General features: G+C 47.9%; 1 protein-coding gene across 9 annotated transcripts in view; it reads right to left on the bottom strand.

Moving 5' to 3' along the window:
- HECTD1 (HECT domain E3 ubiquitin protein ligase 1) overlaps positions 1 to 25,686 on the bottom strand; it is a 424,699-nt gene that overhangs the window by 251,541 nt on the left and 147,472 nt on the right. For all 9 annotated transcript variants that reach the window (XM_078659397.1, XM_078659396.1, XM_078659400.1 and 6 more), the window contains exons 6-12: positions 19,080 to 19,350; positions 18,217 to 18,293; positions 15,665 to 15,763; positions 9,462 to 9,576; positions 8,883 to 9,057; positions 7,335 to 7,473; positions 1,034 to 1,204 (exon numbers count right to left, since the gene is read on the bottom strand). In XM_078659397.1, the coding sequence (XP_078515523.1) occupies positions 1,034 to 1,204; positions 7,335 to 7,473; positions 8,883 to 9,057; positions 9,462 to 9,576; positions 15,665 to 15,763; positions 18,217 to 18,293; positions 19,080 to 19,350 (1,047 nt within the window). The remainder of the gene's footprint in view (positions 1 to 1,033; positions 1,205 to 7,334; positions 7,474 to 8,882; positions 9,058 to 9,461; positions 9,577 to 15,664; positions 15,764 to 18,216; positions 18,294 to 19,079; positions 19,351 to 25,686) is intronic.

Here is a 25,686-nt window from a genome sequence, read left to right as displayed (position 1 = left end):
CAAGGAGCCAGAATAATTTAGACATTTTCTTCTCTGACTTAGTTATGTTTTTACTTCCTCAACTCCATTCGATCTGCATTCTGGTTCACATACTGCAGGGGCAATTACCTCTCTTTCGGCTGTTAACTTTTTACCCATGGTGAGGCGACCAAATAATCAGCGTTACCACATGCAACTGTTAGGAACTGTCATGCCTCAACCAGAATAAATAAAATAATTGTGAGGTGATGACACAATCACGCTACTGCTGCAGGCCAGGACCCTACCTTTGCCTTGCTGTTGTGAAAGGCTTACTTCTAAATTACTCAGGTGGATGTGCAGTCTACATTTAGTACAAATGATCTCCAGAAGGAGCCACTGTTCCTGTGTTTCAAAAATGGTTCTTTCATATTGAACCTGGACAGTTTTCCACAACTTAACACCAAAACCGAGGTCATGCTGTTTGTGCTGTGTCGTCCTAGCAAGACGTTCCTCGCAGCCCTGAGCTTCTTGCGCTATCTCTCTAATCTTGATGTAGATAGGACTGTGTTCTGTCATAGGTTCAGCTACCACCAGCTGGTCTTACTTGGATCTAGCTTACTGCGGACTTTCCTTCATAAAGTTGTCAGTTGTGGGCGTGCTAAATGTGGTATATGGTGGCCATCCCTCCTGCCAAATTCAGCAGCTACAGAGGACACCAAATGCTGCAGTCCAGCTAGTGGTAAGAAGCACAGATCGTGTCTCTTGCTCATAACACACCTATCTTGGTTACCAGCTCAAGAATACAATTTTTTATCCACCAGCCTGCAAGGAAGGTGATGAGCACAGGAGGTAGTAATTCGAGTAAAGCGCAGGAGCTGTGAAGGAGAGCTTTGTCTCTGCGCCACTGCCTTGTGTGTTAAGTGATGCTCCCATGTAGTGTACGCAGCACAAATGTCATCATTCGCTTGCTTCTTTTCATTTAGCATACCCCAGGGTGGAAGTGGATCAGGGATGGAGCATGCCGGCTCCTTGATGTGAACTGCAAATGCCATTAAACACTAGGGTGACCCACCTTCTCCGGTTTGGGGTCCTCTTCATTTTCGTCATCCGAAGAGGGGCCAGCTAACATGGACACTTTGCTTATGACCCCAAGTCGAGCAAGCTGGTCCAAGAAAAGGTCCCCACCCTTGTCCACCAGGTCCCGAATGATCTGCAGAGCCAGTAGGTGCCCCTCGTCGTCATCCTGAGGAGATGGAGAAAAAAAGGAAAGGTTACACTTCTACAGTAATAGTTCCAGCAAGGGCTACTCCTGAGGCTCTTATACCTCAACCTGTCCATCAAGTAGGGGAGTAAATCTTAATGGATAACGAGTTCACCCATGATCCATTTTCTTTCAACAACAGAGGCCCCAGCATAAGTTCAGATAGAAAAACTGACATCCCCCTCCCCCAAATCAATCACAGAATGAAGAGAAGACCTCAGTTCCTAAGAATACAGCATTTGGCAGGAGGTGTATGTATTAGCTGAGGATGGACCAGGGTCACTGCAATCAGTTGCAGAGCTTTGTATCAATGTTCTCTCTTGAATTCAGGTTATATTGAGACTACTTTCGAAATTTAGAAATATACTCAGACTCACTCTTGAAAATGTTACCTGGAAACACTAGAACTCGATCATATATCAAAGCCATCAGATGAAATGCAATGCTTCCTACTTAAAGTTCTTGAAATAAAGCATACACACTTATAAACTACGGCACCGTAACTTTAAACCTCTTTCTTTCAAAGATGACCAGAAGAGGTAATTCCCTGCTCTGCATCCAAAACCGGCCAGCGATGGCTAAAACTCTAGACTGCAACATCCTGTTTTACTTCAGAAAATGTGATTTAAATGTCTCTAAAAAACTTCCCTTACTGCATCAAGGAACTGGAAGGGGAGAAATGAACTGAAACTTCTAGGTGACCGAAGGTTTAGTACAAAATAAATTCATATGGAGTCAATATAGAGGCAGCTTATGGTGAGTCAGATAGAGAACGCCTGGGGCCAGTCTGATTATGTCAAAGAACTGCTGAATGTCAGATATTTTTGAAGGTCTAGGGTCAGACCATCTCGAAGCTGCAGGGAGAGATGTAGTGATTTTGTTTCTCTTGCCTTCCATGAGCATGATTGGAGTACTTCCTGAACCTAGGATAGTGGACATCTCCACAGAATGGATATTATGCCCATCATCTGCCTTATCACAGATCTTAATGAGGACAATGGGAGTACCCCCCTTCTCACTTAGGGACGGGAAAGAGATCTCTACAAGATGCTCGGAGTATAGCCATTAAAGCAACATGAACAAACGCGCAGCGTCCGATGTGGTGACCCACCCTCGAAATGTTTTCTTCTAAATGGGATAAGACAGGCGGCTCCCAGTCTTATTGCCCACGACCGAAAGAAACGGAAGACCCCATCTTTTGCCCTCGATATTTGTCCCCACGCAAGAACTGGATCATTGCAGTGTGTAAGCTGTTGGGCTTGAGGCACTATTGGGAGGCTCTAAGATTACTGTAAAGCAATTCTAGGGAAATTATAGTTTTTGCAGTGGCCATATTATTACAGCAGGCATGGCAAATTAGAGCGAAAGGGCTCCCCGTCCATAATCCTTAAACTCCATATGAGACGGGATGATAATTATGAAACAAGCATTTGCAATGCAATAGGTCTCGCATTAGGAAAGTTTGAGCTATTGGTATTGTAAATGACTTTTTTTATTTATGTGTTGGTTTTGAAAATATCTAAATTAATAGCTTTGTCATTTACAATGCCAATAGTTTTAACTTTCACAAATATGACACCTATAGCTTTTGTAATGCAATATGTGTTGTATTTTCACGAAAATCCAAGAACAGAAGTGAAATATTAACATTTTTTGTGACATTTATAAGACAGACGTCATTATTGTTCGAGTACTTTACGCTGGTGTTTGGATTCCTGTAAATCCCCCGTGTTGCAGGGTGCTGGTAGAATGCATGCGCTTAATGTCCCGTGACAAAATATGTGTACGTAGTGTTTGTGCTGGTAGGGGCTAAGCGAGTTGTTAGTTATCTTCCCTAGTACCGCCTAAACTTTCCTTTTAGAGCAGCCAAAAAAGCTGCATTTCAGATATTCTAAAATAATTGTTGCAAAATAAGCATCAGTTTACCTCGTGTTTTACTACGTGACCAGTACCAAAGCCACTCAAAGAAATAAGTTTACTTGTCGTTCAACAACTGACGTTTTATATCGCTTTTTGACGTGTGACTAACAAATATCTTGAAGTGGCGTTTAACGGCACGGCCAAAGCTCAAGAACCGGCCCACGTAACGCCTCCCACCGGCTACATCTAGAACATTCTACGTGGGCAGTCCCTATGGAGACCAACCGCTATTGACACAGACGAAGGACAAGGGAGCAATGTAACCTTTCAAGTAGCTGCCATTTCGAAACGGTATAATTCATTAGTTATTATTGAAATTAATCCGTTTTATACACAGACAATTAAGCAATGTCTTACAAATGCATGAGAATGTTACTTTCAAGAATTACTGAGATAAACAGATTGTCTCTCAATAAAAAGATACATTCACTTAAAAAAGGGATCGTAGTGTTTGGAACTAGCTCCGTGTAGGAAGACCATTACAAGATGAGAAACGAACTAATTGGGGAATCGATCGTGGCAAACCGTAGTCCGTCACATAGCGCTTACGCAACCGGAGGGCGGCATGTTAGTAGGCGTGACCTTTAGCTGCGCACGCGCACTGCTTCGCAACGTTCTCGTCTGTCGTCCTTTGTCCCGGGCGCTATCTTGCGCAGGGTGATCGGCCTCTGATTGGGTTCTGGAGTCCGGTTGTGGAGCCAATCAGAGCGGGAAGGAAACCGGGAGCGGTGAGAGCGAGCGGGGGGGGGGGGAGACTTGTATGGCGGTGGCGGGGGTCTCTGTATGTGTGTGTAGGTGCGCTCCTGTGTGTGCGGGGGGGGGGAGGGGGGGTGCCGGTGAGTCGGGAGAAGTAGGGGGGGTGCGCGCGTGTGCGTGCGCCTTCCTGCCTGCGTGTGCATGTGTGTATGTGTGTGTTCAGGGAATCTGTGGCAGGGGACGTGCACGGCGCCGGGCTGGGCGTGCGCGTTCGCGCACCCAAATCCAAGCTCGTAACACCCTCTTGTCCTTCCTTCCCCCGAGACAGGCAACATTAGGTCTCCCGCTGGACGCATCCTTTGGATGCTAACTCCAGCTCGACCTAAAAAGCACAGTAATAGGATGAAAATGGTACTAGGCATACCGCTGCTGCTATGTTCTTAAACTCTGGTGTTAGGGGTTTTACACACTGTTTTTTAAAATCTGAATTCATTTTACTACATATGCATTACAGCGGAGCATTTTATAGGTTTCACGTTTTATCTGTACAGTTGTATGTTTATCGTCCATGATTGGCTGACTAGTTGTTTTGATTATGTGAAGACTGTATTACTTTTAAAGGCTTCTAAGCCAATATAAAGTATAATCTACTAAAAGAAACAGGCCGAGTCAGTGGAAGTACTCGCCTTCTCGGTCATTACCAAGGCTGAGTGGTGCAGACAGCGGCTGTACGTGATTTTATAGAAAATCTATTTCATAGTATACCACTACTGGGAAACTATTTTACCTAAACCTAAACCGTTTAATGACAATTTGTAAGAGGAACAGCATAAACATTTAATAGAAAACAAATGTACAGAATGCCTGTTTTCGAAACGTACTTTTGCATGCTTGTTTTTTTAAGGGGTAAATGGTTCTCGAAAAAAGTCCTTGGTTGTTTTTCTGCAAGGCTTCCCTAGATCCTTTGTGTCTATTGTCCTACTGGTAAACCCCAAACCCTCTTTTTTATGGAAGTATGTTTTTTGTTCTTTTAATGGATGAATGTTGGTACAGAGTAGGAGCGATCTGATTAGCTGACCAGAACTCAGAAGGAAAGGTTGTGGTGCCATTACAGGACACCAGCCCCCTATTTCCTAAAAACAATTTGGGAAAGGCGGACTCTGGGAGACACTCCTCCCCCTCTCCCCTCAAAGAAGTGGGAAAAAATAATAAATAACTCCTGCAGGAGCCACAATACAAGCATTCACTCCATGGTACCAGCTACACTGCATTCTTCCCCGAGAAAGCTTGCAAAGGTTTTGATTCCCTGGGATGGAAGGCCGAGCGCAGCGGAGATTTGGCCTGGCTACTTAAGACCATGTAACGTAAATAACAAAGAGGGGAGAGAGAGTTTTAGGTGGATTCGTTCTCCCTAGTTAATATGCATAAACAAAATGAATCCACTCTTATGATGGAAGGGTTTCCCTACTATGGTTGGGAGCACCCAGTGTTGGTAAAATACCCCTCACGCACAAAAGGACCCTTGGTGTCATGCTTCATCAGGACGGGGTACACAAATCCCCACGTTTCTCTACTTTAAAACTTGTTTTATTTTCAAAAGTGAGATATGGTGCAGGTTATGCAATGTACCTACAAATTTTGATATCTTTGTCGCTATTCAGCTGACTTTCATGAGTTAAATACAGTGCCTCATGAGCCTCAGGAAACTTAGGGGTCCTCGTGCTGGTTCACTACGATGCCTAAGAGAAAGTTCCTCCTGACTGCCCCGTACGCGGCTCCGCGTCCCGTAGAGGGGTGCGAAGACCCCAATGATGAAGCATGACCCCAAGGGTCCTTTTGGTGTGTGAGGGGTATTTTACCAACACTGGGTGCTCCCAACCATAGTAGGGAAACCCTTCCATCATAAGTGTGGATTCATTTTGTTTACTTAAGACCATGAACAGCGGGGGGTTTGGCTGTGGGTTGCCTCAGGTGGTTGGGTGTATGCTCAAGTCTGAATATGATCAATAAACAGCAGAAATTCACTGCAAAACCAAAGGTTGAATAGACTTTATAGAGCTGAAATGATATCAAACTTCCAAATAAAAGACACTAAAACGTACAAGTTATAGTTTACTGAGCTAACCAACTTCAGCCCTTGCCCTGCGTATGACCTCACATATTACATCATTCATGACATTATATAAAAAAAAAAAAAAACAGACAAGGTGGGTTGGATGTTTGCATAGGGATGGGTGATGGCCCAGGCCAGGTCATGATTGCACACCAATTATAGTTGGCTCTGTAAACTATAACTAGTTAATTTATTTGGATTTTTAAACATTAGTTTTGCCCCCATTTCAACGCCCAACTACAGTGCTGAATTAGTTTAGGTTTCCTAAACAGATACAATCACATGGATGGCTGATGCACCATTTTGTCTTTCTTTAAGGGTTAGTTTTAAAAAAAAAAAAAATCACAACAGTGCTTGCTGTTCTTAGACCATTAATCAGCACACCTGACAAGCTTACCCTTAAGGGCACATCCATGATGCAAGTATCTACCAATGAATTCTCCAATCTGAACATACTCAATAGTGTTAATGTGCTTCAAAAGAAAAGGACATTTTAGACTGCATGTCTTTTATTGCTTTAAAACGCACTTTGCATTTAAAAACGGATTTATCATAGTAGATATTGTTTCATAAAACACATTTAAATATGCCATGGCATAGATCCATGGGAAACGGTAGTGTACCCCATATCAAAACCCAGTTAGGGGTTACATTTTTGAACATTTCAAAATATACAACTTTTTACTACAGTTACACACAAAGTATGGTTTTTCTGTATTGCTTTACCTTGGAGGTCTTTTTCTTTAAAAATACACACCTCTTTCCATCTCATTCGCTATATATACACACACATTCATACACAGGGGGAGTTCCACATAAACCAATATGTATGTATGCAGAGTGAAATATGCTGTTTATTACCAGTGTTGAGTAGGTGGAGGGACCATTACATACTAAAGTTGAAGCATCGCATTGAGCCATGATGCCCCTCCCTCAACACTAGTAATAAATGCCATTTTGTACTCTGCATGTGTGTGTACCAGTTATTGTATATTCAGAAATACATTTTGTGTACTAATTTGCAAGTACAATACATTATTGTTTAGTTACTCCAGTTTATTTTAATGTAAGTTTAGATTTAAATGTTTTCCCTTAAAATTATCTTCCTTGAAAATGTTTGCCTAATTTTGCGATTTATTTGTATATCCTTTCAATGATGTGGTTTCCGCCAATGTGGTTTCTCACTTTAATTTTTTCATTAATTCACACACAACAGCTAGAGTTTCCCCTCTCCTGGTCTAGGAACACGACTGTGCTCTCTGCAAGGATACGGGAGAAAGACAGTGAAGCAACATGAACTTCTGCAAAAAAAACAGGGTTGATCAGCAGAAGTACTGACCCCCTCTTTCAACAACCATTGGTGCAGGTGGCGGGGACACTCACCTCTTGATCTAGGACAGTGGCTGTGATCTCCACCAGGACAGTGGGCAGGTTGTGACCAGCATCAGAATCACAGACTTCCTTCAACAGCTGCTCGGAACAGAAATGGACCATTTTCCTCACAAGTGCCAGACTGGCTTTCCTGCAGAGAAGAAAAATAACCTCAAACCCCTTATTTAGAACTGTCTGTAGGAAGAGCTGGACAATGGTGCACTCACTGTTATCTCCATAGGCAGTTTTCATATATATATTTTTTTAACTAATCTTAAATTTTCCAGAGCATAGACACAGGCTCAAGAGTAGAATTGTGTTTGACATGGATTGACAAAGGAGAAGTGGAAATTAAGTCCACAAAATCCTCCTAAACACTGGTGTAAAAATGCTTATGGGGAAAATCAAAAAGGAGCACAAGAATTCTAGTAAAAACAGCACTAAAGCAAACAAAATAGCATAGTATATTTTCACTTGAACTATTACAGACTGAAAACAGAGCTCAATCTGACATGAGCTGTGAAGTCTGCGGGCATTCGTGCCAGAAATAAGGTTCAAGTTTTCACTTTTCGTTGCACTTGGAAGGATGGGTCCTGCTACGACAACGCGTCATTTAAAAAGGCTGTACCCCCCCTGGGAGCCTTGTAGCCCCTCAGCTCTTCACTGATCCCTTCCTCTGAAGCTGGTCAGACAACAGCCAAGCACAGAGCTTTTCATTCTAGGGGAGACTCAAGAAAGCCAACAGGGGGGCTCCTCAGACCAGCCCACTACTCCAGCATCACGTTGAGACAAGTAGGGACATATATGTGATAACCCAGGCTCTGGGAAGGGATTCTAGGCAAACAAAACATATTCCAAGGGCTCAAGGTTAGCATGTGGATTCAAATAAAAGTTTGCAACCTTTTTGCTACGTATCAAGTTATAAATAAAAAGAAGTGAAGATATTCACAGATTGATTCCCGATGTTGAGCTACTGGCAATCGAGGGGACAACAATTTGCTAGGTTTACAGCGACTCCAGTTCGTCGACATTGTCAGCTGTGACAATGTTTTGAACTGGATAAGCAATTTGTAGTAGGTGCTACAGAGTCTCCTCCCGGTTAATGCTGTTCAGTGGAGTGCAGACTGCGTAGAAATGGTGCTCTCATGTTTTTAAAGACCGCAATTTAAGAACACGTAGGGAACTTCACCTTTCTGCTGAATTATGGACACTGCTACAGATATTTTAATGCTGCAGTGTTACGGTGTTCCCAAATAAAGTGGGGAATGATTCAAATGTTTACGACTATCAATGAAAGATCCTATGATGTGGAATCTATACGTGTTCTGTAGCGTGGTCGCGCTCTAAGATCGCCAGTATGATTGCAGATGGAACCACAGCACAGGGCACTTTTCTGGACATGACCTACAAGCCCCATCACCCATAGCATCATAGGCCAGACCTCCTTGCTTGTACCCTTGGACATAGACTGGTCAAGTACTAAAGCTTCTCAAGATTTTAGGCATGCTGGGAGAGCAAGGGAATATACAAGTCCTCTGCATGGGCAGCAATGCGGCATACCTCACAGAGGGAAGCATGGTCTGCTGGAAGGTCTGTGCAAAGACAGGCAGCAGCCTCTTGAGGTAGATCGGTGCCATATCAGGGTCCCCTCGCGGCTCGTTGCACTCCTCCTCCTCTCGATTTGTATCTTTCTTCTTCTTTTCATCCCCTTTGTTGACTGGACACATCCAGTCACCTGAAAATGAAGAAAATGTCAGAGTGGAGATAAAGGGCACATCTGACACAATGTGTGTGGGGAGGGGGGACACAGAGGGGGCACCACGGAGAGTGTTGACAAAAAGTAATGCAGGAGTGAAGCGATAGCATAAAACAATGGACTTCTTGAAAAAACACATCTTTGCACTCCATCTTCAGTTTCACATCTTGCTTCCGAAGTGCACATGTCCACACTGGTGCCCCAACGTATGAAAACAAATAGCACCTTCCGAGCCAATACACCAGATGGAGGAACACGCACAGCAAGCAAACTACAACCGACACACAGCAAAATGGCAGACTTATAGGGTAATAGGAGCTTGAGAGAACAGGGGAGATCGATGCAGCAGTGGGGCGAGAGCTGGTGCGTCAATGCAAGCTGACCTGGAGACTGCAGAATAGCCACAACCTCGCTGTGACCTCGCTCGCGTGCCTTGTCCAGAGGTGTTTTGCCGTCTTCATCCCTTAGGTCCGGATTAGCGCCATGTCTCAGCAAGGTCTAACAGGGGGAGAAACAGAGCGATGAGGCCAGTGTGCCTTAAAGTGGAAGAAACAACAAAAATACCAAATGATATTCGCCTTGGATGTCTTTTGGTATATAAATGATAAACTGCTTTCCAAGGACTCATTTTTTTATGGGAAGACATAAGAAATATATTTTTTTGATCAACAAGATGGAGGTCCACGAAGCAAGTCTGAGCCAATAACAAAGAGGGAAGAAAAGGGAAGGCAACCAAGCCGTGGAGTCCATTCACGCCCATACTGTATGAGCTTCGCAGTTTTTTTTGCTTGTGAGAACTGAAAGGCTGCTATACAGGTCCCAGGGCATGTTCTCTGGCCCCTTAATGTGGTGAAAGATTGGGTAAATCCAACTAACCTATCTTACTGTTAAGAAAGACCAAAATAACATAGTACAATAAAATCCAAGAGACACATAAAAGAAAGATGTCACACATGGGCTGGAGAGTAGATCTACATAACCTATGAGCGAATTTAAAAACAATACTCCAGGCCTACCCACTGTAACCCTCACTGTGTGCAGGCAAAAACAAGCATTTGCAATGCAATAGGTCTCGCATTTACGCAAATTTGAGCTATTGGTATTGTCAACGACAATGCCTTTTATTTATATTTTCGTTTTTAAAACATAAATATAAGGCATTGTCATTGACAATGCCAATAGCTTAAACTTGCGTAAATGCGAGACGTATTTTATTGTAAATGCTTGTTTGTAATGTAAAAGGCATTTCTTAAAGCGCTGTTACTCCAAGGAGTGTCCCGGCGCTCTGCGCCGCCAGTGGGATGTAGCTGAGAAGTAACATCACTCTTGCTTAAAACCCCATGTTGTCAGTTTCCGGGGGTCCCTTAAACAGGACTCCATAGGTACACCCCCAATATGACGTGGTCTTCATCAGCGGCAGGCAGTGCCCACAAATAAACCACATTAAAAATACACAATAAAAACTGACCCCCCTCCTCCCCCATCCGATTTATTTAAGAGGCGGGTGTCACACCTTGTACTTCCCACTGCTGTCGTGAACTGCTTTTCAAACTTCAGAAACTCTCCCCGAAAGGCTCTTCGGGGTTCGATTTGTGGCCAATCGAACTTTAATTCACCAAGTATAGAAGCAGAAGCATGACAGCGTATTCACTTTCGAGGCCACCATTTTGTACCTACATTATTATGCAAATGAAGGCCTCGCCACCTGCAGACTAACACTTGACATCATTGTCAGATGTTGTATGAATTAGGACTTTTCACTATTCATAGCGCCCAGAAATTGACCAAGATTTTGTTAGCGCTAATCCTTTGTAACATCTTTTATGGGGCATGACTTGGGGTGCAGTTGTCAGTGACGACCCCACAATGCCCTGGCTCTTAATAGTTGGTATCTTTTTAATTCCAGACTGTGCACACAAAACTGTGTGCCACGCGGCACCTTGCGGCGCACTTCAAAGGCGCTCCCAGGTTGGATGAAAGAGGGCGATTCCCTGCCGAGGGATTAGCTCCCAGTCAGCCGCCTTGAACTGGCCACTCCCATGAGCCCCGGCACCTAGGGGGGACCAGCCAGGCGTGAAGCCAGGAGCCGCACTGGCAGCTGGTCTGAAGGAGACTACAAGCCACATTCTTGAGCGAGCTCTTAACATAGGGAGAGGGTGACCTCTGACCTTGACCTAGCACGTCAAGAGCTGCCAGAGTAACCCCAAGGTCCATGAAGCGTACAGAGTCGAGGGTGCTCGTGCTTTGGGCATCTTTTGAAAGAAATGTCTCTGAAAGCTGGACTTTTGTTTTCCCTTTCTTGTAAATCCATTAGTTCGCTCAAGGCAGTCATCTGATGCCTGGTGTTGAGTTACAGAGTGCTAGAGTTTTTTTCCGATCTTTCATTTTCTGTCATTCTAACTAACCGCACACATTGCTCTGGAATTTAATTGTGACGAGGGTGTTGATGTTAACACTTTAACAGGCTGAACATTTAAGTGGACTGTGTTTCAGACCCCGTTTTTATTCTGTTATCGCACCAGCATTGCTTTCATCTCCTGTATTTCCCAATCCACCCACTTTCCCCGGACTTGTTTTTTGTTCCAAAGTAAAGGAAAAGTTCCCCTGTACCGCGTTTGATGCAACCTTGATTCACTCGGTCTACTTCACACCGTGCGCGTGCAAACATGACTACCGCCCGACTTTAGATGTCCGCGCTTACAGACGCACTTAGTATTACTGGGGGTAGCTAAGGTGCAAATCTACCACCAAGGTGCAGCGGGGCATTTTGTGTCACAGGGATCACGCCAGAGTGTGTTCTGGTTAGAAGAGCACACTGCCTGCAAACAAACTACCATTGATTGAACGCATAGGGCAAAAACATGTACATCAGAACACATGCTGAGTGAAGAAACAATAGCAAGCATTTGTTAAGTTTAAAACTGAGCGCGGCGCCACTTGAAGGACACCATGCTCTTTTTTTCCTTTTTACTTTAACACTGAGCGCAGTGTCCTTGAAGCGGGCGCTGCGCTCAGCGTTAAAGTTAAGAAATATATAAATAAGCGCTCGCCATTGCAGAAAGGCAACCGCTTGTTTATATTTGCATCGCGCTTTCACTTTGAGTGAAAGCGCGATGCAAAAATGAACACGCGGCTGAGTGAAACAGATGTGTTTTACACGCCCCCTTGAGAGCCTATCTTTGAACTCCAATAAAAATTATGACACACAGAAATTCCTTCAAGACAGATGTGAAGCTAACAACCCAGTCAGGATGGGCCGCCCAAAATGGAGACAGGCCGGTAACCAAGAAGCATCATTTTCAATGGAAAGCCAGCGTTTAGCATAAACGCTGACGCAACCTAATGAAAATGATGGACGGGGCTTCAAGTCCCCTTCTGAAATCTCATCACAATAGCCCTCACAGAGCGAGCAGCGCATGTGCGCTGCAACGCTAGGCGAGACCTAAAAAACTGCAACAGTACATGTCAAGGTAAATAGATTTTGACAGGTGGAACAGCAAACTTGAACATTAGCCAAGTCACTGCTTCGCATACCCTGGACCCACATACATAATGTGCGAAAGCTACCAAAAAATTAAGATTGCCATGTCCCTGCTGAGACATGATCAAAAGTGTGGTTTTCCTTTTTATGCAGCAGAAGCATTTTCCTATTGCTAAGGCCTAATTTTCATAAGTTGCTTTGGGGGCCAGCTTTCGAAAGCATCCATTCATTGTGATATTTAACAAAATCTAGTCCAATGGTGATTACCGATTGCCAATAAGAATACAGCAAAGATGATTTTACTGAAGATTCTCTGCCGGAAAGCCTGGATAGTAATTCACTCAGTACTGCTAGGCTCCACGTCAATAGTAATTAACTTGGTGAAAAAGTGTGAAACCTTTGTGGGAAGAACAAGAAGTCTTGGTCTGCTGGCAGTAATGTGTCATTACAGGCCATCCAGCCCTACTTATGTTCAGATGTAGAAGAGTGGAGGGGACAGGAGAGTATATGGGCATTACAAAGATCCCCACAGTTACACCGCCAAAGCTATTTGCCTACCTCAGATTGCGGGCGATACTGACAGACATCTACCCTACTTTCCCCAATGAACAACACAATGGTCTACAAATACTGCTCACATCAACTAAACGTCAACGTCTCATAACTAAACTATACAATGCTGCCCGGGAGCAATGTTGAGAACAAGAGCGGGCTCTACAAAGATGGGAGGGTGTGCTACGCAGCCCACTATCTAAAGAAGATTGGGGATGCAGCTGCACACTTACTCAAGTGCTTACACCCAACTGTAATCGTAGAATCATTCATTTTAAAATTTTACAGCAAATATATTATACACCAACGCAGCAGCTATATAAATATGGCCTCCAGGAGGATGATAAATGTTTACGTTGCAGCAATATACAGGCATGCCCACAAATTCAATCCTACTGGCAGAATGTGACAAGTACCATGGGAATAATAAGGCAGAACGAATACCCAATACACCACAAGTTTGACTACTGGGGGTACACAAAATTCAACCGGTTCGGTGGCGTAAACTACTGACTGTAGCCCTATTTTTGGCCAAGAGACGAGTTGCTCACAGACATGACTTATTGCAAAGAGCTGCCGGAAGCCTCTCGCCCGAAAGACTTCTGGGACCCGCTCATACAGTACTTCAGATCTGTACAAGCATACGAAGAGACACTCACTGCAAAATAAAGTGTATTGGAGGCCTTCTCATGCCTCGGCAAATATAGTAATTGCAGTAGACTTTGCAAATTGAGATGTACGCTATGTTTGAATGTATATGGATTATTACTGGCGTTACCAAACAGTACATGTCCACAAGATTGTATTAACTGTGTGCCCTGGATGCAGGAGATATGGACTCTAAACATTGTACAACTGGCAAGTTATGCGATGTCTGAGCAGTGTTATGTGCCTGATCATAAATAAAAACAAATGTAAAGAAGATCCCAACAGATGGCATCTTAATGCTAAAAAGAGGTCCAGTGTGAGGAATGCCGTTCATGGTGGCCTGTTTCCACCCACACTGTCTCTATTCACCGAAGAGGAAGACACAAGACCAGAAGCAGCCAGGGCAGCGTCTGGGTTGGACTTCAGAGCTGTATACACTGGCACAGGGGTTCTACCATCTTGAAAACGCCTCAGTGCAGTGTCTTCTGGGATTGTTTGCAGTAAAAAAACATTTACAAGTGACTTTCCTTGGATAGGGTAAGGAATTCTCCCAAGGCTAGGAACCGTTATAAAATATGCTTGCCACGACCAGCACAGGAGAACATAACTGAACTTGGAGAAAGAGGCAGGTTCTGCTGTGGTGGAAAGGCTGAGGACTTGGGTCCCGCTTTCCCCTTCTACTCCAGCTTTGGAAGTACTTATCAAGAGTCAGATGAGTAGGCTTCATGGCTCAGAATAGGTTTCATTGGGGAGAGGATGCACACAATAAGTCCCCACCCACAAATGAAGGCTACAGGTGGTCAAGAGCATCCAAGTGGTAGATTAGTGGTACATGCCATTTTACCCGACACCTTGTGGTGCTGAAACGGCCTTCCCCAGAACTGGAGATTTTACTATCACCGTCTGGGGAGGAAGGGGAAGACATGGGTGGGTGTTCAGAGCCTATGAAGTGTCAGCTGGGCAAGGAGGGGATGTTATGGGTGGGTGTTCAGTGCCCCTGAAATGTCAGCTAAGCTGGGGTAGAGTCTGGTGCCCCGGAAATGTCAACTTGGTAGAGGCAAACTCAGCTGCATGTGAAGTGCTCTGATTTCTAACGAGAAAAGCCCCAAGTAAAGCCTGTAGCAGCTTCAGACACTGAACCTTGACAAAGACACGTCAACGAGTACACAAGGAGCAAGCATGGAATGTATCTGAAGTCCAGAGTTTCACTCAAAAGTATAGCCAGGCAAAACCGGAAGATGTTCTCAAAATATAACCAAAAAGAGAAAGGCAAAGAAGGGGCTTTCACAAGACATGCACATAGATCACTACACATGTGTTAAAATGGCACCTCCCTGACGGCACTACAGAAAGACATGAATCTCTAAAAGTAAAAGGGGAAAACAATTCTGTAAGGTTTTGGGTCAGTTTTTCAAGTCTGTAAAATGTAGATTTCAAAAACCTGCGTTGCACACTTTTTAATTAATTTATTTGGTCTCCGGTGTAGCGTTTCTTGTAAGATTGCTTAGGACTCAATCCTGAAGAGCATGGAACATCTGGTAATGTTTCATGTTATTCGAGGTACAGCAGAATACAAGATCTACACGACTTTAAACACCAACACCAAGGAGGGCAGGTACACACTCCATGCAGACAGAACATGGTATCGGATTTATTTTTAGTAATCGATCTGTGCATCTGTCAGAAACAATGCTTAACGTTACATTATATAAATTGATCACTAACAGAATTCTCTAAGTTATAAAGGTGCTATCTTTAAGTGCTAGTTCTCTCCATGCAATTTCACCCGCTGAATAATTCCTCCCTCTTTATTCACCCAAGGACAAGGAAACAAAAGAGTGAACTGGCATTCTCACAAACCTGCTCACTCACCCTTTTTCCTCGAATTCAGGGTGCAGAACTTACTTTTGCCACCTGAGGTCTTCCAAAACAGGCTGCGTAATGCAGTGAAGAGGATCTCTGACCCCTGTTCACATCAGCTCCTCGCTCACAAAGAAACTCCACCTGGAGGGCAAAGAAACAGAGTCAGCACACACGGTTTACCTGGCCTGTGCCAGGACCGCAAAGTCTGTCCAAATGTGTGCTTATATCAGTCTTGTCCTAATCTGTGTTGCTGACAGAATAAAGAGCTTGGCCCTGCTCTGCCCTGCGTGGGCTGCCCATAACCTGGCCCTGCTCTGCTCTGTGTGGGCTGCCCACAGCGTGGCCCCGCTCTGCCCTGCGTGGGCCGCCCACAGCCTGGCCCTGCTCTGCCCTGCGTGGGCCGCCCACAGCCTGGCCCTGCTCTGCCCTGTGCCGGCCGCCAGCAGGCTGGTCCTGCTCTGCTCTGTGCCGGCCGCCCGCAGGCTGGTCCTGCTCTGCTCTGTGCCGGCCGCCAGCAGCCTTGCCCTGCTCTGTTCCGTGCCAGCTGGCTACATCCTGGCCCTGCTCTGTGCCGGGCGCCCACAGCATGGCCCTGCTCTGGCCTGGCCATCCAGGGCCTGGCTCTGATCTGCTATGGCCCGGCCACCCAGAGCCTGGCCAGGCTCTGGGTGCTCTGCTCTGAGCTGGCCGCCTGCAGCCTGGGCCAACTCTGCTGTAGGCTGACTGCCGGCAGTATGGCCCAGATCTGCTCTGGGCCGGATGCCGGCAGCTTGGCAAAGCTCGGCTCTGGGCCGGCCATCCAGAGCCTGGCCCAGCTCTACTCTGGGCTGGCTGTCCAGAGCCTGGCCCTGCTCTGCTCTCTGCCGGCTGCCCGCAGCCTGGCCCTGCTCTGCTCTCTGCCCGCAACCTGGCCCTGCTCTGGCCTGGCCACCCAGAGCCTGGCCCTGCTCTGTGCCGGCCGCCCGCAGCCTGGCCCTGCTCTGCTCTGGGCCGGTTGCGCAGAGCTTGGCCCATCTGGGCCGGTTGCCCAGAGCCTGGCCCTGCTCTGCGCCGGCCACCCAGAGCCGGGCCCTGCTCTGCGCCGACCACCCAGAGCCTGGCCCTGCTCTGCGCCGGCCGCCCAGAGCCTGGCCCTGCTCTGCGCCGGCCGCCCAGAGCCTGGCCCTGCTCTGCGCCGGCCGCCCAGAGCCTGGCCCTGCTCTGCGCCGGACGCCCAGAGCCTGGCCCTGCTCTGCGCCGGCCGCCCAGAGCCTGGCCCTGCTCTGCGCCGGCCGCCCAGAGCCTGGCCCTGCTCTGCGCCGGCCGCCCAGAGCCTGGCCCTGCTCTGCGCCGGCCGCCCAGAGCCTGGCCCTGCTCTGCGCCGGCCGCCCAGAGCCTGGCCCTGCTCTGCGCCGGCCGCCCAGAGCCTGGCCCTGCTCTGCGCCGGCCGCCCAGAGCCTGGCCCTGCTCTGCGCCGGCCGCCCAGAGCCTGGCCCTGCTCTGCGCCGGCCGCCCAGAGCCTGGCCCTGCTCTGCGCCGGCCGCCCAGAGCCTGGCCCTGCTCTGCGCCGGCCGCCCAGAGCCTGGCCCTGCTCTGCGCCGGCCGCCCAGAGCCTGGCCCTGCTCTGCGCCGGCCACCCAGAGCCTGGCCCTGCTCTGCGCCGGCCACCCAGAGCCTGGCCCTGCTCTGCGCCGGCCACCCAGAGCCTGGCCCTGCTCTGCGCCGGCCACCCAGAGCCTGGCCCTGCTCTGCGCCGGCCGCCCAGAGCCTGGCCCTGCTCTGCGCCGGCCGCCCAGAGCCTGGCCCTGCTCTGCGCCGGCCGCCCAGAGCCTGGCCCTGCTCTGCGCCGGCCGCCCAGAGCCTGGCCCTGCTCTGCGCCGGCCGCCCAGAGCCTGGCCCTGCTCTGCGCCGGCCGCCCAGAGCCTGGCCCTGCTCTGCGCCGGCCGCCCAGAGCCTGGCCCTGCTCTGCGCCGGCCGCCCAGAGCCTGGCCCTGCTCTGCGCCGGCCGCCCAGAGCCTGGCCCTGCTCTGCGCCGGCCGCCCAGAGCCTGGCCCTGCTCTGCGCCGGCCGCCCAGAGCCTGGCCCTGCTCTGCGCCGGCCGCCTAGAGCCTGGCCCTGCTCTGGCCCAGCCGCCCACAGCCTGGCCCTGCTCTGGCCCAGCCGCCCACAGCCTGGCCCTGCTCTGGCCCAGCCGCCCACAGCCTGGCCCTGCTCTGGCCCAGCCGCCCACAGCCTGGCCCTGCTCTGGCCCAGCCGCCCACAGCCTGGCCCTGCTCTGGCCCAGCCGCCCACAGCCTGGCCCTGCTCTGGCCCAGCCGCCCACAGCCTGGCCCTGCTCTGGCCCTGCTCTGGCCCGGCCGCCCAGAGCCTGGCCCTGGTCTGTACCAATTGCCTTGTGTCTGGCCCTGCTCAGTGCAGAGCACCAGGGTAGCTCTGATTTGTGACAAAAGGCACAAAGAGGTCCTTAAGTGCACAGGCAGCATGGAGTGTGTCATGATCTTTGTCAGCTGCAACAGGACAGCCTTGATCACTGTCCGTGGGTCTCTCTCCAAAGTTATGTTGACATCACTGCATAATGAGTGTTCATCTATGCTGACGGCGGAGATACGACTTACCATTTCTTGCGTCCCAAAAGCAGAGGCCCAGTTCAAGAGAGTTTGTCCAACATCATCCATGAAGTTCACTTCAAAAGCTATGAATTAAAAGAGTCCAGGGGTCAAAATACACAGCAGCGTTAAAATGTCCAATTGTAGCACTGATGCACACATTTTTACTCATAATCTCGGAGCACAACATATACCACTGTGAGCCCATCCCTGAACACACATATGCAGTGGGAGCCTTTCTACCCTTTGTTCCTAGCACTATGTCTTCATAACCCCTCCCTGCCAATCACTTTAGACCCACTGTGTGCCATCAGACAGTTCCTTATCCCCAAAAGCTCTATGCCCAACCTCTTAGCCTCCAACAACCATCCATTGACCCACAGGAAGCAGCGCAGTGCTACATAAATTAATCGTGGCTGTTCACCCGGGTCTGGAGGTAAAGCAGCATTAGCATTCTTAGTCTAGCTGCTTTAAAAATACAGGGCAGAGCTACATTCACACCGGCCAGTAACAGGCATACTTTATGCTAGAGGCCATGACTGGGATAAAAAATGCACTTTAAGAGTTTGTAGGTTAGCAGAACTCACGTGCAAGGCTGTCTCTCCAAGTAATAAGTGAGTGAAAGGAAAGGCTTCAATACATCTGCTTTGCAACCCTCCCTGTGCAAAATAATGCCTTATTTACAAAGTCAGGTCCCAAGTGGGCATCCCTGTATCCTCTATGCTGGACCCAAAGATCAGAGGAGCAGCCCTCACAGACCTTTCCTTGGTTCCCCAAGTGTCCATGATCACCAGGCTTCCAGAGTGTCTCCCTGCCAAATCACATACTACTCTCCCAAAATTACATTTTGCCAATGAGTATTTCTCACTCACCTCCCGTGTCGATGGCATCTATCAGGGCATCAGTGTCCTTGCTGCGGATGCAGTCGATGAGCTGCCGGTGGGAGCGTTCCCCGGAGCTGTCCAGTCGCCGCAAACCTGGCATTCTCCCAGTGGAGCCAGCGCTGGACTTCGGCAAGGCCTTGCGGCCTTCGAACAGCAGCACCAGCAGCAGATCGACCAACCTCATGGTGTCCAGCACACACCGCTCGTCCCCCTGTAGGGCACTTTCAATAGAATCTGGGAGCTTGGAACGCAGCAAATCCTACAAAAAGACGACAGCAGGCTCAGGGCAAGGCGACCAGTGTTGTACATTCTGAATCTTGTTCAGTGTGCCAAAGTCAACATAGAATAACAAGCAATGTACACGAACTGACTGTGCTGGTAGAGGTCTAGATCCGTCTCAAAAATAACAAAGCAGTCCTAACATGCTTTACCTGAACTGGAGCAACTTCGTGTACACACCTCAAGCGCACAAATGTGGCAGCCACAACTGTCCCTAATGAGGACGTACACCACTTCTCATGCACCTTAGCTAAAGGACTACAAGCACACATCATGGGAAGCACAAGAACTGCAGCTTCTATTCCCGACACTACCTAATGATTGATACTTTCCCTTCTAAGAAGAGCCTACTTTGGTTCTAGATTTTTTAGGTCTCGGCTAAAGACGCGCGGAAGCGCGTCTCCGCCGAGATCTTTTGTTAGGGAGTGTGCTTCCCAGGAGACAGTTTGGGGCGCGCGCATCCCTGGAGCCGATTTGAAACGGGAACGCGCGCTGTGGCCAGGCGCTGTCTCCTGGGAAGCTCAAGCACCACACACGCATGCGCATACACACACACAAGCGCCTATGCACGCACATACATACATACATACAGAGACTCCCCCCTGACACATACGCACAGACACAAGTGCACCGAGGCCCCCCCCTCCCCCGCCGTCACCGTCGCCTCCGCCGTCGCACACACACACGCAGACATACAGGCATTCTCCCCCCCCCCCCCCCCCCCCCCACGCTCACCGGTCAAAGGCCCTCCGGACACGCAGACATACAGGCATTCTCTCCCCCCGCTCCGCTCCGCTCACCGGTCAAAGGCCCTCCGGACTTGTGCAGCCTCCGACCGCGGGGCTCTCCCTCGGTGCTCCTCCAGGCACTCCGTGGGCGCGGGCTTCACAAAACGGAAGTCCCGCCCCACGATAGGTTTCGTTTTGTCAGTCCCGCCCCACGATAGGTTTCGCATGCAGCTCGTCTGTCTGCTGGGCCGGTGTCGGCTCGGTTTGTATCCTCGTACTAAACACATTTTTTATCATAAATGTTTTACTTACTGCAAAAGGGAAAGCTTGTTTGTTAATAGTGCACCCGTCAGCATTATGGAGCTAAACACATATTGTATCACATATTTTTACTTGCTGAAAAGGAGAATGTGTTTTGCAGTGCATTTATCAGACTCACGTCACGCCGCTTGCTGCGGGTCGGGGGCGCACCGGCTTTTGTTTTCCCAATCACGACCAAACTGGCAGTAATATTACTTTTTTTTTTAAATGGTAAAACAGTTGATTTTAAAAGTTTGTCGAGCGCAGCCATGGCCATTGCAGAGAGTGGAGTGCCGTGCTGGTTTAATGGACCGACAAGCAACACGCAATGCGGCTTTAAACATATATAATAACCACGGGCATATTGGTATCAGAGATTATATTTAGTTAGACTAAAGGGACAGGTGTATATGTAAGCAAATGTATTATTGTTTAAAAATAGAATTAACAAAGGCATCGTGCTCCAAAATGAAGAAACTTATGCAATTTTTTTTTAAAGCACCAGTGCAAACCTCCCGCACTCTGTTGACTTTATAACACCAGTAACCCGATCTTGTTCCAATTCCAAGAAACCTTTTGTGTTCCTGAAATATGGAAGGTGAAACCATGTGTAGAACATACATAGCCAATGGGAAATTTTAATGAACAGTAATTAATAATAAATCACAGCCGATCCTTAGCCTTTCAAATAATAAATAATCGACGAATACATTGATTTTCTTTCCACATAATCACATCTTTTGTAAAGAACACGTATTTCTCCACTTCTACTTGTTATGAAGTGCAGAGAATAGAGTGAGCGATGACTTATTCCACTTATGACAAATACCATCTTCTCCAATTCAACAGTTATGTGTTTTAACCACTCAGTCTACTTTTTTTTATCTGCAATGCCATGGATATCTGCAATCTTGATTGAAGAGATCGGCGACTTCTTAACTTTGGCAAAGGAGTTTTTGTAAACTAAATGGCAAACCCCCAGCTGTTCTCATCGCGCTGCGAAAAAACTGCTTATTATGAAAAAGTGAATCACACAGCCATCGACACACAAGAATCCCGTTTGCAATTCCTGGTGCACTAAATTCCACTCAAGACTCAAGTGAGTGCAGAGTAGTGAGTAGTGAGTGCAGAGTAGTGAGTAGTGAGTGCAGAGTAGTGAGTGCAGAGTAGTGAGTGCAGAGTAGTGAGTGCAGAGTAGTGAGTAGTGAGTGCAGAGTAGTGAGTAGTGAGTGCAGAGTAGTGAGTAGTGAGTGCAGAGTAGTGAGTGCAGAGTAGTGAGTAGTGAGTGCAGAGTAGTGAGTGCAGAGTAGTGAGTGCAGAGTAGTGAGTGCAGAGTAGTGAGTGCAGAGTAGTGAGTGCAGAGTAGTGAGTGCAGAGTAGTGAGTGCAGAGTAGTGAGTAGTGAGTGCAGAGTAGTGAGTAGTGAGTGCAGAGTAGTGAGTGCAGAGTAGTGAGTGCAGAGTAGTGAGTGCAGAGTAGTGAGTGCAGAGTAGTGAGTGCAGAGTAGTGAGTGCAGAGTAGTGAGTGCAGAGTAGTGAGTGCAGAGTAGTGAGTAGTGAGTGCAGAGTAGTGAGTAGTGAGTGCAGAGTAGTGAGTAGTGAGTGCAGAGTAGTGAGTAGTGAGTGCAGAGTAGTGAGTAGTGAGTGCAGAGTAGTGAGTAGTGAGTGCAGAGTAGTGAGTGCAGAGTAGTGAGTAGTGAGTGCAGAGTAGTGAGTGCAGAGTAGTGAGTGCAGAGTAGTGAGTGCAGAGTAGTGAGTGCAGAGTAGTGAGTGCAGAGTAGTGAGTGCAGAGTAGTGAGTAGTGAGTGCAGAGTAGTGAGTAGTGAGTGCAGAGTAGTGAGTAGTGAGTGCAGAGTAGTGAGTAGTGAGTGCAGAGTAGTGAGTGCAGAGTAGTGAGTGCAGAGTAGTGAGTGCAGAGTAGTGAGTGCAGAGTAGTGAGTGCAGAGTAGTGAGTGCAGAGTAGTGAGTGCAGAGTAGTGAGTGCAGAGTAGTGAGTAGTGAGTGCAGAGTAGTGAGTAGTGAGTGCAGAGTAGTGAGTAGTGAGTGCAGAGTAGTGAGTAGTGAGTGCAGAGTAGTGAGTGCAGAGTAGTGAGTGCAGAGTAGTGAGTGCAGAGTAGTGAGTGCAGAGTAGTGAGTGCAGAGTAGTGAGTGCAGAGTAGTGAGTGCAGAGTAGTGAGTGCAAAGTAGTGAGTGCAGAGTAGTGAGTGCAGAGTAGTGAGTGCAGAGTGAGTGCAGAGTAGTGAGTAGTGAGTGCAGAGTAGTGAGTGCAGAGTAGTGAGTGCAGAGTAGTGAGTGCAGAGTAGTGAGTAGTGAGTGCAGAGTAGTGAGTAGTGAGTGCAGAGTAGTGAGTGCAGAGTAGTGAGTAGTGAGTGCAGAGTAGTGAGTAGTGAGTGCAGAGTAGTGAGTGCAGAGTAGTGAGTGCAGAGTAGTGAGTGCAGAGTAGTGAGTGCAGAGTACTGAGTGCAGAGTAGTGAGTGCAGAGTAGTGAGTGCAGAGTAGTGAGTGCAGAGTAGTGAGTAGTGAGTGAGTAGTGAGTGCAGAGTAGTGAGTGCAGAGTAGTGAGTGCAGAGTAGTGAGTGCAGAGTAGTGAGTGCAGAGTAGTGAGTAGTGAGTGCAGAGTAGTGAGTAGTGAGTGCAGAGTAGTGAGTAGTGAGTGCAGAGTAGTGAGTAGTGAGTGCAGAGTAGTGAGTAGTGAGTGCAGAGTAGTGAGTAGTGAGTGCAGAGTAGTGAGTGCAGAGTAGTGAGTGCAGAGTAGTGAGTGCAGAGTAGTGAGTGCAGAGTAGTGAGTGCAGAGTAGTGAGTGCAGAGTAGTGAGTGCAGAGTAGTGAGTAGTGAGTGCAGAGTAGTGAGTAGTGAGTGCAGAGTAGTGAGTAGTGAGTAGTGAGTGCAGAGTAGTGAGTGCAGAGTAGTGAGTGCAGAGTAGTGAGTGCAGAGTAGTGAGTGCAGAGTAGTGAGTGCAGAGTAGTGAGTAGTGAGTGCAGAGTAGTGAGTAGTGAGTGCAGAGTAGTGAGTGCAGAGTAGTGAGTAGTGAGTGCAGAGTAGTGAGTGCAGAGTAGTGAGTAGTGAGTGCAGAGTAGTGAGTGCAGAGTAGTGAGTAGTGAGTGGTGAGTGCAGAGTAGTGAGTGCAGAGTAGTGAGTAGTGAGTGCAGAGTAGTGAGTGCAGAGTAGTGAGTGCAGAGTAGTGAGTGCAGAGTAGTGAGTGCAGAGTAGTGAGTGCAGAGTAGTGAGTGCAGAGTAGTGAGTGCAGAGTAGTGAGTGCAGAGTAGTGAGTGCAGAGTAGTGAGTAGTGAGTGCACAGTAGTGAGTAGTGAGTAGTGAGTGCAGAGTAGTGAGTAGTGAGTGCACAGTAGTGAGTAGTGAGTGCAGAGTAGTGAGTAGTGAGTGCAGAGTAGTGAGTGCACAGTAGTGAGTGCAGAGTAGTGAGTAGTGAGTGCACAGTAGTGAGTGCAGAGTAGTGAGTAGTGAGTGCACAGTAGTGAGTGCAGAGTAGTGAGTAGTGAGTGCAGAGTAGTGAGTAGTGAGTGCACAGTAGTGAGTAGTGAGTGCACAGTAGTGAGTGCACAGTAGTGAGTAGTGAGTGCACAGTAGTGAGTAGTGAGTGCAGAGTAGTGAGTGCAGAGTAGTGAGTGCAGAGTAGTGAGTGCAGAGTAGTGAGTGCAGAGTAGTGAGTAGTGAGTGCACAGTAGTGAGTGCAGAGTAGTGAGTGCAGAGTAGTGAGTGCAGAGTAGTGAGTGCAGAGTAGTGAGTGCAGAGTAGTGAGTGCAGAGTAGTGAGTAGTGAGTGCACAGTAGTGAGTGCAGAGTAGTGAGTGCAGAGTAGTGAGTAGTGAGTGCACAGTAGTGAGTAGTGAGTAGTGAGTGCAGAGTAGTGAGTAGTGAGTGCACAGTAGTGAGTAGTGAGTGCAGAGTAGTGAGTAGTGAGTGCAGAGTAGTGAGTAGTGAGTGCACAGTAGTGAGTGCAGAGTAGTGAGTAGTGAGTGCACAGTAGTGAGTGCAGAGTAGTGAGTAGTGAGTGCACAGTAGTGAGTGCAGAGTAGTGAGTAGTGAGTGCACAGTAGTGAGTAGTGAGTGCACAGTAGTGAGTGCAGAGTAGTGAGTAGTGAGTGCACAGTAGTGAGTAGTGAGTGCACAGTAGTGAGTAGTGAGTGCAGGTAGTGAGTGCAGAGTAGTGAGTAGTGAGTGCACAGTAGTGAGTAGTGAGTGCACAGTAGTGAGTAGTGAGTGCAGAGTAGTGAGTGCAGAGTAGTGAGTGCAGAGTAGTGGGTGCAGAGTAGTGAGTGCAGAGTAGTGAGTGCAGAGTAGTGAGTGCAGAGTAGTGAGTGCAGAGTAGTGAGTGCAGAGTAGTGAGTGCAGAGTAGTGAGTGCAGAGTAGTGAGTGCAGAGTAGTGAGTGCAGAGTAGTGAGTAGTGAGTGCACAGTAGTGAGTGCAGAGTAGTGAGTGCAGAGTAGTGAGTGCAGAGTAGTGAGTGCAGAGTAGTGAGTGCAGAGTAGTGAGTAGTGAGTGCAGAGTAGTGAGTAGTGAGTGCTACAGTAGTGAGTAGTGAGTGCAGAGTAGTGAGTAGTGAGTGCAGAGTAGTGAGTGCAGAGTAGTGAGTGCAGAGTAGTGAGTAGTGAGTGCAGAGTAGTGAGTGCAGAGTAGTGAGTGCAGAGTAGTGAGTAGTGAGTGCAGAGTAGTGAGTGCAGAGTAGTGAGTAGTGAGTGCAGAGTAGTGAGTGCAGAGTAGTGAGTAGTGAGTGCAGAGTAGTGAGTGCAGAGTAGTGAGTGCAGAGTAGTGAGTGCAGAGTAGTGAGTGCAGAGTAGTGAGTGCAGAGTAGTGAGTGCAGAGTAGTGAGTGCAGAGTAGTGAGTGCAGCAGTGAGTGAGTGAGTGCAGAGTAGTGAGTGCAGAGTAGTGAGTGCAGAGTAGTGAGTGCAGAGTAGTGAGTGCAGAGAGTGAGTAGTGAGTGCAGAGTAGTGAGTGCAGAGTAGTGAGTGCAGATAGTGAGTGCAGAGTAGTGAGTGCAGAGTAGTGAGTGCAGAGTAGTGAGTGCAGAGTAGTGAGTGCAGAGTAGTGAGTGCAGTAGTAGTGAGTGAGAGTAGTGAGTGCAGAGTAGTGAGTAGTGAGTGCAGAGTAGTGAGTAGTGAGTAGTGAGTGCAGAGTAGTGAGTAGTGAGTAGTGAGTAGTGAGTAGTGAGTGCAGAGTAGTGAGTAGTGAGTGCAGAGTAGTGAGTATTGAGTGCAGAGTAGTGAGTGCAGAGTAGTGAGTAGTGAGTAGTGAGTAGTGAGTGCAGAGTAGTGAGTAGGTGAATAGGAC

The sequence above is a fragment of the Lissotriton helveticus genome, chromosome 9 (assembly GCF_964261635.1).
Source record: "Lissotriton helveticus chromosome 9, aLisHel1.1, whole genome shotgun sequence".
In the NCBI taxonomy this organism is placed as follows: Eukaryota; Metazoa; Chordata; class Amphibia; order Caudata; family Salamandridae; genus Lissotriton; species Lissotriton helveticus.
This window is presented reverse-complemented; position numbering and strand designations above follow the sequence as displayed.